The sequence below is a fragment of the Cucumis sativus genome, chromosome 1 (assembly GCF_000004075.3).
Source record: "Cucumis sativus cultivar 9930 chromosome 1, Cucumber_9930_V3, whole genome shotgun sequence".
NCBI lineage: Eukaryota > Viridiplantae > Streptophyta > Magnoliopsida > Cucurbitales > Cucurbitaceae > Cucumis > Cucumis sativus.
The window spans coordinates 29,311,997-29,324,204 of NC_026655.2; the positions used below are offsets into that span (position 1 = coordinate 29,311,997).

A 12,208-nucleotide genomic window follows, 5' to 3' on the forward strand; every position below is an offset into this window, starting at 1 on the left:
ATAAGGGACTGTCTATATAAAGCATTAAAGGAGACAAATAGCCCAAGGAGGGTAAACATACTTTGCTGGATAATGATTTTTGAGCCCTTAAACTGCTCCTGTATACAGAGGAAGTTAGTGACCAGCTCCATCTCTCCTTCTATGTGTCCTCTATGCAAAAATCAAAGGGAGGAATTACCACATCGATTCTTTCATTGCACGTATTCTGCAAACTGTTGGAGGAAATTTTTCTCAGTTTTCCGAACTGCTTGGGTGTTTGAAAATAACTTTAGTCTTAACGTACAGCAGCTATTATTGAAAAAGAAACAGCGTTTGCTATGGGAAAAACATGGTCAAAGCACGACTTGCAGATTTGTGGTTTGAGAGGAAACAAAGAACATTTCATGACAAGGAAATGAGGTGGATAGATCATTTTGAGTCGGCAGCTAGTAACACTTCAACTTGGTGTTCTGTAAATAAAGAATTTGAAGCTAATAGCATTCAGAAGATAAGCTTAAATTGGGGTGTTTTTATTTGTCCAGATTATTAGATTTTCTGTTTTGATTGTCATAGGCTGTCAAATTAATTTTCCTTACTCCCTCTTGGTTTTAATTTTGATGCATCATTGTTCCCTCAAGATTTGGGACGGGAGTGGATTTGGCCTTTTTTTTATGATTGATCTTTTGAGAATAGTTTCTTCTTGGTGGATATGATGAGTATGCCTATCGATGAGGACGCTAAAAGGGTGTCAACCTAGTTAAGATGTCTGGGTATGCCTATCGATCCTCAGTCTCCTCTTATGTATGCTTTATTGCTCTTTGTATATCTCTCATGTACTCTGAGTATTAGTCTCATTTTATTAATAAAATTTAAGACTCAGTCTCCTTTCATAAAAGAAAACAACACCCAAACGACCCCCAAAGCCCACTTTTTACTCCTAACATTCAACTCTAGGACCCAAATATCTTGAGTAACTTAATTTTATCACTTAAACTTAATGGGCATTCAAGAACCCTAAGAAAACTCAATAAAAGTTCTCCAAACCTTATCAATAGCTAAGCAAAATAACCTTAACCCCAATAGACAGTCCTCTAACAGCCCTCAAATTTCGAATCCTAGTATCCAAAACCATGGGTCATTCAATGTTAGCAATAAAATTAAATGGATACTCAAGACCCACTCCGCATAGAATCTTACCTAAATTTGTTTCAAACACCGAATTTTGAGCTTTCTCACGACTGGACAGCAGTTAAATTCTCCCAATCTAACATCATAATGTACTGGGTATTTGTGAAATCAAAGTCAAAACTTAATGGATAGTTGAAAATCTTCAAAGAACCCAACTAAAACAAAAAAAAATTACCCCAAATCTGAGATCCAACGTGAGATAGCTAGAAAATAACGAGGCTAGCAACGATTCGATTTGCGGGATGACGGCTCGACTGACAACGAAACCCGTGGAGGAACCGGACAGAGCGTCACCAATCAAGGTGGACTGCTTCAAAGCGGCGTAACAGTGGCAGCGCGGCGTGCTGGTCGTCGTCCGGTATCGGAGGAGGATTGTCCGCGTCAGCGTGAATGAGCGAGAGAGAGACAGGTGGCGGCGGAAGAGATTTAAGAGAGAGTGGGGCGGTCGGCGTCTTCGGAGAACGGAAATGGAGAAATTAATTTCTTCTTAATAATCTTATTATCACTATGGTTTTTTCAAAAATTTAAAAATTAGGATAATTTACAAAAAAAGAAAAATAGACACTCTTGCAATACAATCAATCTTTTTGAATCATTAGTTTTGTTTGATGTTATCATAGTAATTAATATAATATGATATAATATATGTGATCCGTAATCTTATTCTCAACAACCCTTTAATTAACATATAATATCAACATGGTCATGATCTCCATTCTCCAATCCAAACTGGTGCAGTCTTTGCGAAAACAAATCAGAAACCTTAAACCACATTTTCATCGTCTGCGAGAATGCTCCAGACCTTTGGAATAGGACTGATAATCTGCTTCTTTGGCAGAACTCCCCTGACAGCATCAAATCCTTATGCAAGGAGATTTGTTCTATCAACCAGAAGAACAAAAAAGGGGTCATTGCTTTCAACTTTATCGCTGTTTTATTGTGGACAATTTGGCTAGAAGGAAATCAAATGTTACTTCCTATTATCCCGTTGATTATCTCTTTTTCCATTCCCTATAGGTTGACTTGGATTTATTTATCTTCACTTTTTCAACCATCACACAGCACACATCGTGATATATAAATTAAAGAAGTATTTTAAATTGTGAAATAATATTTTCACTAAACAATTAGCATATGTAATTTCAACATGAATTTTAATTAATAACTAGTTTTAATGCTAACTAAGTGTAACCAAGATGATTAAAATCCACCATTTAAAAGAGGTTGTTAAATAAACATCTTGATGTCATCTTTGCGTTTGATGTAAACATAATATCTACCTATCTATTTACATTTAATATCTATTTACAAATGGAGTGGCCGGTGTTGGAGATCTTCGTATGCGTCGAATAAGTGGGCGACGAAGGAGATGCTGGCGACGGAGGACGATGGAAATGGCAACAGAGGACGACGCAAACGCAGTTGACGACGAAAGGCATGAAGAGAACGTGAAGAGACGACACAAATGTGAAGGTGAAGAGAATGTGAAGGTTGGCGTGAAGGTGAAGAGGGTGAAGCAAACGAAGCAGTCATACCGTGAACGTGAAGAATGCGTGAAGAGGTGGAGCCGTGGTGAAGAGAGCTAATAAGGGAAAGGTGGAGGGATGTTTTTTAATATTTTTTTTAAAGTTTTCTTCTCAATGCTAAAAAAAAAAAAAAGGTGTATATATTTCTATACTTGAGTTTCAAACGAGTCAAATAAAAATGTTAACTATACTTGATGTTTTTTCCGTGTCAAGTAAATTTAACTATACTTGACGCGAAAGAAACGTCGAGTAAAAGCTAACATGAGATAGTTCGAAAAATTCGCGAAAACTTTGCTTTTTCCAAGTATACTTGACGTTTTTTCTTTAAACTGATCAATACTTGGCATTTTTTTTCTAATGAAAACGTCAAGTATGTAAAAGTTGTTAGTGTCAAGTAAAGTAGATTTTGTAGTAGCGAAACCAAATGTGAAAAATGAAAAATAGAATCTTATGTTTTTTTTAGGGGAAAAACACACAATTTTGTTAGTTGCGTATAACAGCTGTAATTCGGCAAAATGTTATTTAAGGATAAGGAAAACTAGGATTCTCCAATTTCAAAGGAGATGCAACTCATATCAAAAGAAAAAAGAATTGTCAGCGTTTTTCTATGTTAAGAATTGATTCAACAACTTGAACAGAAATATATGTAGGAAAGAACTCTCACCTTATCACAATGTATTCTATATAAATAAACACATCCATTGAGAAAGACAAATAAACCAAGGACACAAGTTGTGGCCGGATAAAGGATGTTTAAGCTTCAATGGCTTGTTGCAACTCTAGCTTGCTTGACTTTTTGCATAGGAGATAATGTTTCATATGATTCAAATGCGTTAATTATCAATGGAGAACGGCGCATTATCTTCTCAGGCTCAATTCATTATCCACGCAGCACTGAAGCAATGTGGCCTGATCTCATTCAAAAAGCTAAAGATGGTGGACTTGATGCAATTGAGACATACATTTTCTGGGATCGTCACGAGCCACAACGACGAAAATATGATTTCTCTGGACGTTTAGATTTTATTAAATTCTTCCAACTTATCCAAGACGCTGGACTTTATGTTGTCATGAGGATTGGTCCTTACGTGTGTGCCGAGTGGAACTACGGAGGCTTTCCAGTGTGGTTGCACAATATGCCAGGAATCCAACTACGAACTAACAATCAAGTTTACAAGAATGAAATGCAAACTTTCACGACAAAGATAGTAAATATGTGTAAACAAGCCAATCTCTTTGCTTCACAAGGAGGGCCAATAATATTAGCTCAAATCGAGAATGAGTATGGAAATGTGATGACACCAGCTTATGGAGATGCAGGAAAAGCATACATCAATTGGTGTGCTCAAATGGCCGAATCTCTCAATATTGGCGTTCCATGGATCATGTGCCAACAAAGTGATGCCCCACAACCTATGATTAATACATGCAATGGATTCTATTGTGATAACTTTACTCCAAACAATCCTAAGAGCCCAAAAATGTTCACTGAAAATTGGGTGGGATGGTTCAAGAAATGGGGCGACAAAGACCCTTATAGAACTGCAGAAGATGTAGCATTTTCTGTGGCAAGATTTTTTCAATCTGGTGGTGTGTTCAACAATTATTACATGTATCATGGAGGCACCAACTTTGGAAGGACATCGGGAGGTCCATTCATCACTACATCTTACGACTACAACAACGCCCCACTTGATGAATATGGGAACTTGAATCAACCTAAATGGGGGCATCTCAAACAACTCCATGCATCAATCAAGTTAGGAGAGAAGATTCTCACTAACAGCACACGCTCAAACCAAAACTTTGGTAGCTCTGTAACTTTAACGAAATTTTCTAACCCAACAACTGGGGAGAGGTTTTGCTTTTTAAGCAACACAGATGGAAAAAATGATGCCACCATAGATCTACAAGAAGATGGAAAATATTTTGTACCAGCTTGGTCTGTGAGCATTCTTGATGGTTGCAACAAGGAGGTTTACAACACTGCAAAAGTAAATTCTCAGACATCTATGTTTGTGAAGGAGCAAAATGAGAAGGAAAATGCACAACTGTCATGGGCTTGGGCTCCAGAACCTATGAAAGACACACTGCAAGGAAATGGTAAATTTGCGGCAAACCTTCTTTTGGAACAAAAAAGGGTCACAGTTGATTTTAGCGATTACTTCTGGTACATGACGAAGGTTGACACTAACGGAACATCTTCACTTCAAAATGTGACTCTCCAAGTAAATACAAAGGGTCATGTGCTTCATGCTTTCGTCAATAAAAGATACATTGGGTCGAAATGGGGGAGTAATGGCCAGAGTTTTGTGTTTGAGAAACCCATTCTACTAAAATCGGGAATCAACACAATAACTCTTTTGAGTGCCACAGTTGGGTTTGAAGAATTATGACGCGTTTTATGATATGGTGCCAACAGGAATCGATGGAGGCCCGATCTATCTAATTGGAGATGGAAATGTGACAACTGATTTGTCATCAAATTTATGGTCTTATAAGGTTGGATTAAATGGAGAAATGAAGCAAATTTACAACCCGATGTTCTCACAAAGAACAAATTGGATTCCGCTAAATCAAAAATCTATTGGAAAGGCGAATGACATGGTACAAGACTAGCTTTAAGACACCTGCTGGAATTGACCCAGTAGTCTTGGACATGCAAGGAATGGGAAAAGGCCAAGCATGGGTAAATGGGCAAAACATAGGCCGATTTTGGCCATCTTTCATTGCTGGCAATGATAGTTGCAGCGCAACATGTGACTACAGAGGTGCATACAACCCTAGCAAATGTGTGGAAAATTGTGGAAATCCTTCTCAAAGATGGTATCATGTTCCAAGATCATTTCTTTCAAAGCGACACAAACACATTGATTTTATTTGAAGAAATTGGTGGAAATCCACAACAAGTGTCAGTTCAAACAATCACAATAGGAACTATATGTGGAAATGCCAATGAAGGAAGCACCTTAGAGTTGTCTTGTCAGGGAGGACATGTCATCTCTGAAATCCAATTTGCTAGCTACGGAAATCCAGGGGGAAAATGTGGTTCGTTTAAGAAAGGTTCATGGGATGTGACAAACATTGCTCCTATTGTTGAAAAAGCTTGCATTGGCATGGAAAGTTGTTCAATTGATGTATCTGCAAAGTCATTTGGATTAGGCGATGCTACAAATTTATCAGCAAGATTGGCAGTTCAAGCACTATGTGCACAAAATTGATTAAGGGTGTAATATACATACATGAATAAATATTAATTTTTTTTTTAACAAACTATGTATCTTTATTTCTTTGTTTTTCACAGTATATGATTTCTTAATCACAAACGTATAAGAAACTATAAAAACACCGTCAATAGACCACAATCAATCTTTTTGAATCATGAGTTTTGTTTGATGTTATCATAGTAATTAATATAATATGATATAATATATGTGATCCGTAATCTTATTCTCAACAACCCTTTAATTAACATATAATATCAACATGGTCATGATCTCCATTCTCCAATCCAAACTGGTGCAATCTTTGCGAAAACAAATCAGAAACCTTAAACCACATTTTCATCGCCTGCAAGAATGCTCGAGACCTTTGGAATAGGACTGATAATCTGCTTCTTTGGCAGAACTCCCATGACAGCATCAAATCCTTATGCAAGGAGATTTGTTCTATAAACCAGAAGAACAAAAAATGGGTCATTGCTTTCAACTTTATCGCCGTTTTATTGTGGACAATTTGGCTAGAAGGAAATCAAATGTTACTTCCTATTATTCGGTTGATTATCTCTTTTTCCATTCCCTCTAGGTTGACTTGGATTTATTTATCTTCACTGTTTCAACCATCACACAGCACACATCGTGATATATAAATTAAAGAAGTATTTTAAATTGTGAAATAATATTTTCACTAAACAATTAGCATATGTAATTTCAACATGAATTTTAATTAATAATTAGTTTTAATGCTAGATTGTTTGAATTAGTTATCAACATGAATGTTTATGAAATGTTGTTTAAAAATCTAGTCAGTCACTGGGCTCCTTTAGCTCGTACTTTCCAAAAAAAAATTCCACTTTCTAAGTAGAGGTCATGTTCCCGAAGCCTGATCCACTAGTCTATCTGTTGAAGGGTCATATTTTCTTTCCATATGTTGTCTTGTTGTTTTGAACTTGGTAGTGTTATATGTCTATATATTACTTATTTTGAAGTTTGTTAATAGATGAGTTGCCCTAAAGTTTTGTTTGTAAGTTAGGTTACTTCTGCATGTGTTTTATTTAGAGGTTAGATGGTAAGGGTGAGGGTGAAGGTTAATTGGTGTATATAGATGAGAATGGAACGATTTTAGTTGACTCTATGCCATCTCTTGGACTTAGAGGAATGGTCCGGAAGGAGGGTGTGACAAATAATAACTTTGACCGAGAAAATAGCAACCAAAACTAATTAGGCACAAATCTGAAAATTTAAAGCTTATTGAATGCGGCACATCACACTTTATTGCTACGGCGCATCAATTAGATCATTGTGATTGCATCAAGACAGAAGTGTGTAAAAAAAAAAGTCAAAAACCTTAGTGTCAACTTACAAAATCAATCCAAATCGATCTAAATCAACTTTAGACATTTGTTTGTTCATTTTCCCCACAACTTAAGTCATCCCGATAACCAAAAATCAAATAAAGTTCTACTTTTATTAAAAAAGACCGTACTAAAATTTTATTATATTTGTAAATTTTTTAAAATGTTATTATATACTTAATTATTTTGAATCTAATTGTTAAATTTGCAATTTTTCCAAATATATATATACTAGTTTGTGACATGAATCAATTAGTTTATAGAGTTCATATTTGATTAGATTTCATAGTTGCACATCATATATAGACTTATTTTCTTCAAAAGGGTGATAAAATATTTCCTAATTAATTTTATTATAAGATCTTAAATAGATTGGGATTAAAAACAATATTTCTTCTATAGATAAAACCATTTATTTCATTTCATGGAGATAACCAATTTAGAGAAAAAAAAATTATAATCGTTGTTCAAGTTGTACACAATTTGAAGGAAAGAAAGAATTCTTATCAAAACTGAGAAAGGAACTAAAGGCTTGAGAACATAGACTTCACGTCAGGAAAGATTGATTCTAATGCATTGTTAAATCCTGAAGATTGATTCTAGAATTTTGTAAGAGTTTAATTGAGCTTAGGAGAGAACGTCTTTAAATAGGGGTATTAAGTACTACTTTTAGTTGGTTTCAAACTTAATTAGGACTGTGATTACTAGTTTTTATTTAAATAAACATCTTTGAAGTTTAATTTTCTAGATAAAACAAGTTAAAAGAGTAATTGTGGTGCTTAAAACTTGATAGGATCACACCTCGATAACTCGTGAGTCTCTTGATTTTTTCAATATAAAAAACCGAGAAGAATTTCTTCATGATGGTGCCACTTTGTATTGAATTCAATATCAATTTGGATTTTATGGACTTAATTAAATTAACATTATACACATCAACTTAACCTTTTCGGTCACAATTGGCGATTTAAGATAGTGTTAAAGTAACGTGGTCTAGAATGTCCTATGTTCAAACCAACAAGTATGGAGAGTGTTAGATATAATATTAAATTTACTCATAAGTGAAGGGAGCTTTTGGATTGATTGGTGATTTAAAATGGTATCTAAAGAGGTGTGCAATTCTCAACAAAACCTAACAAGATGAAATTTTGAAGAAAAAAACGTGTTTGCATAGTTCAAATCAGGTGACAATGAATGGTTGTTTTTAGGTTGAACTCAAAATATATATCATCCAACTTCATCAATTGAACTCAAAATTTTGGCATTTTAAAGTTTCTTAATTGTTTTTATTTACACATGAACATTTAAAAGTTGATATCGTTTAAAATTGAAAGTCATTATAACCATCAGTTGTAAAGAACCAACAAAAAGAAAAAGGAAAACAAAAGGTTAACTAAACCAAGAGAGATATATAATCATATTTGAACTCATCATTATTATTTGAAAAAAAAGAGAGAAATTATAAATAAAAAAAAAAAGTAAATTTAACTAATAAAAGCACATATTTGTAAGTAATTTTGAAATAGTAAGAAATATTTTTTTTTGTCATGACACAAAGTTAATTTAATAATTCAAAATTATTTGGATGATTTATTTTACAATTTTAGATGCTTTTTTCCATGCAATTAAAATTGATTATAAATTATTAAAAATATTATTTGAGTGATATTAACTCTCTACCTCTAAAAGGAAAGATGTAATCAAATATACTAAAATACCGTTGATTCTTGAGAGTGAATAATGAATGAGATGCGTAGGAAGGAAGGAAGGAAGAGCACTTTGGGTGACAATAATGATATGATTTGTTCCAACCATATAATTAACTAATATCAACCCATTTCAAATAATCATTTTACATTGCAACCTTTTTTTTTTCTTTTATATATTTCAATTCAGTGCAAGAATTGGACGTATTTTGTCGATCGTCTCGTCTCGTCTCGTCTCTTCAATTGTTCTGTCCATCATCTTCTCAACCTTCACTTCCATTTTCATTTTCATGGAGGTTTCGTCTCAAAACTAATCTCATGTTTTGTTTGATTTCTTATTTGCATTCATTCACTGTTATTTTAGTTTGTGGATTTAACATTCTCCACTGTTCTAATTTTTTCTTGAATTTTGCTTAAATAGGTTGTTGATTTAAAGGTTTGCTTACATTGTAAGTCTTGCGAAAACTCTGTTCGCAAAACCCTTTGCAAAATTAAAGGTATGATTTTTTTTTTGTGGTGTGTGATTTAATTTATGACTATTTTCATTTGGTTATATCTAAAATAATCAAATAGTTATCGAGAGTAGTCAAATACATAATAATAATATTTTTTAAAAATAAATTTAGTTAAAAGATAGGAGATAACGAAAACCGCTCATTTAATATGATAACAACAATAGAAAAAGATTACTATTTGTTTGATTCCGACATTTCTTCTAATATGATGTTAATCGTTCAATTTAAAGAGTGAAAGTGATTGTAACAACGATTTACTTTTGAAGAAAGTCGATATTATTTCAATTTATTTAATTATTAATTTGAATATTTGAATGATATAAGTTTATAACTATCCAACTTTAGGGTATATTATATATTGATTCTTTACCCTTGTTTTTCTTTATAGAAGAAATGAAAATATTTTTTCCCTCGGTAACTAGAAATAACTTTTCAATTAAGCACGATTTAATTACAAGAATGTGAAATAGAACGAATGTTTAAAAGTTTAAATGATGTTAGAGTATAATAATTCAAGTATAAATATGAACAAATAGGAGTGAAATGCGTGGAAACGAATAGAGCTCTGAACAAGATCACAGTATTGGGTTATATGGATCGTAAAATAGTCATCAAGGAGGTACGAAAAACAGGTAGAAAGGCTGAAGTTTTGTCATCATCATCCTATCGCCACCCCTCGACACCGCGTTTGAAAAGTCGACGAGCAACAACTGCTTTCAAATGCATAATGCCATCTTGTTTTCTCTAAAAGATTCTGGCTCGGGTAAATACATGGTCTTGTTTTGAATGTTTACGTCATTTTGCAAAATAAACTTGACAAATGGGAGACGAAAATTTGAATTCTTAATATAGAAAATATGTCTCAATCAATTCAATTATGTTTTAATGGATTAATCCAACAATTAAATGGTAAAATGAGTAATAATGTGTAAACTAAAATGAGTGTGTTTTCTTTTTTTATAAAGTTGTTAATTGTTATTGTTCCCATTGTAATTGTTTAGTTTTGATTTTTATATATAAAATTGGTTAATCAAATAACATGAGTGTATTAATTATCCTTATCTTCAAACACAAACATTTGAGTTATACTCAAAAACAATATCTACTATTCAAACAGCCACTTAAAGACATCCTTGACATGAATGTTCAACCTTTTAATTTAGTTGTGTAATCCGTTGGTAGATCATTGAAGAGTTGTGAAACATAAATTTGGTCACAACAAGTGTTTTAAAAATCTCTCAAACTTGTGTAGAGAATCAAGACGCAGAAGTAGTGTCTGTCTCCCCTTGAAAAGACGAGATTCACAAAATAAAGTGCAACTCATGCATGTGTCTTTTGAAAATCTTGAAGGCCTTAAATCCTATGCATTGGCTCTTTTAAAACATAGAGGTGACTAGAGGTGTCTTTCATTATGCAAAATCTCTTGGGTTTAGGGTTTTTTTTTTTTTTCATATTTTCACTCCAACTATGATTTCTAGTTTCTCTTTTAATACTTAGTACGTCTTATAAAACACAAGTTATGTTAAGCCCCATGAAACTATTACGTTTTATCGTGGCTTTGAGTTTTAGAAACTTTGGTCACAAGTTTATAATGATTTTAAAGGTCCTTTCCTTTTCCATTTTCTCATGCAATTTTCTTTTTATTCCTTATATTTTCATATTTTTCTCCAAATACCCACTCTCCACGTGGTTTCCTTTTTCTTCCTCTTATCTCTCATCGTCTTTTCAAATAACCATCAACTCTATCATGCAGATCTTAATCTTCACCTTGATCCATAAGATTACTATAAAACATTTCTATCTAGGTTTGATAAAGTGAGTGGTGTAATGTTTAATTGAATTAGATGTGAATAAAATAATATGAAGAAAATAAAAAATAAATCTCGAAGAAAAATCAAAAAACAAGAAATAGTTATCAAACACATTTTCTATTTCTTTGTTTTTTTTTTTTCAAGAAATAAGAAACAGAAACAATTATCAAACACATGTTATAAAAAAAGAAGAAACAGAAAGTAAGGAAAGGAAACGTTACCAAACAGGTACAGATTATGTGTAGCTTTTGCTATACCTAAATTTTCCAACGATCCATTCATTTTATGATTTTCTTTTAGGTATGTTTGGAAGTTCACCTAGTAGATTTCTTTTTGAATTCCTTCTCTTTCTCACAAACCCGAGTAGTTAGCAACAAATCACAACTTTCTCCATTTGAGGCATAACGTTGTGTTGTTGTGTACTCAACAAAATTGAACGTTTCTATTTGAAAATCCAATATTTTACTCAAATTAACTATAAAAGTAAAGAAAAAAAATTAGCCTAAAACTCAAACTCAGTCGATCGAGAGAATGAACAAGAATAATTTTTTTTAATCATTATTATTATTCTTTTACTTTTTTGATAGAGAGGTAAATGAAAAGAGCAGATAGATACTAATAATAGTGCATTTTATGACATTTCATCTACTAATAATAAGTCCTTCAAACCACTTTTCTTTCTCTTTTAAGAAAAAAATGGACCCATTATCAAATTTGAAAACTCAATAGAGCCAACTTTTATCCATTTCCCCCTCTAGCTTTAGCCTCACCAAATTGAGTTTTCCCACCGACTTAGCCTACAAAATTCAAACTAATCACTTTTACTTGAAAGTTGAAGAATTAAAATATTATGTTGATATAAATATCAAAAATTCAATTTTATTGGTATATCGAAAGAATATATTGATGA

At 33.0% G+C, this 12,208-nt stretch overlaps 3 protein-coding genes across 12 annotated transcripts in view; 2 read left to right on the forward strand and 1 right to left on the reverse strand.

The window, feature by feature from the left end:
- Window positions 1–1,657, reverse strand: part of LOC101202994 (tubulin-folding cofactor E) — a 31,666-nt gene extending 30,009 nt beyond the window's left edge. For 2 of the 10 annotated variants that reach the window (XM_031880202.1, XM_031880199.1), the window contains exons 1-2: window positions 1,343–1,655; window positions 1,177–1,259 (exon numbers count right to left, since the gene is read on the reverse strand). Coding sequence is in view for 2 of the 10 variants with exons in the window: in XM_031880196.1 (XP_031736056.1) it covers window positions 62–131 (70 nt within the window). In the remaining 8 variants the exon portion in view is untranslated. Of the gene's footprint in view, window positions 1–61; window positions 213–1,176; window positions 1,260–1,342 lie in introns of those variants that run through there. The other 8 variants (XM_031880203.1, XM_031880200.1, XM_031880201.1 and 5 more) reach the window with 6 other exon arrangements.
- A 1,755-nt stretch (window positions 1,658–3,412) lies between these two features.
- Window positions 3,413–5,914, forward strand: LOC101211427 (beta-galactosidase 15). The gene is given in 4 exon segments (XM_011650249.2): window positions 3,413–5,071; window positions 5,073–5,291; window positions 5,293–5,547; window positions 5,549–5,914. Coding segments are annotated over 4 exon segments (2,469 nt in total). The 5' UTR covers window positions 3,413–3,442.
- A 3,248-nt stretch (window positions 5,915–9,162) lies between these two features.
- Window positions 9,163–10,480, forward strand: LOC116401760 (heavy metal-associated isoprenylated plant protein 20-like). The gene is made up of 3 exons (XM_031880269.1): window positions 9,163–9,268; window positions 9,394–9,469; window positions 10,024–10,480. Exons 1-3 carry the CDS (start codon window positions 9,263–9,265, stop codon window positions 10,233–10,235), a joined length of 294 nt encoding a protein of 97 aa, XP_031736129.1. The 5' UTR covers window positions 9,163–9,262; the 3' UTR covers window positions 10,236–10,480.
- Window positions 10,481–12,208: the final 1,728 nt, after the last annotated feature.

Excerpts from the sequence above, each read along its gene's own strand:
- LOC116401760 (XM_031880269.1), top strand. Across the intron at positions 9,470-10,023 it reads AACCCTTTGCAAAATTAAAG|GAGTGAAATGCGTGGAAACG; the intron begins GTATGATTTTTT and ends ATGAACAAATAG.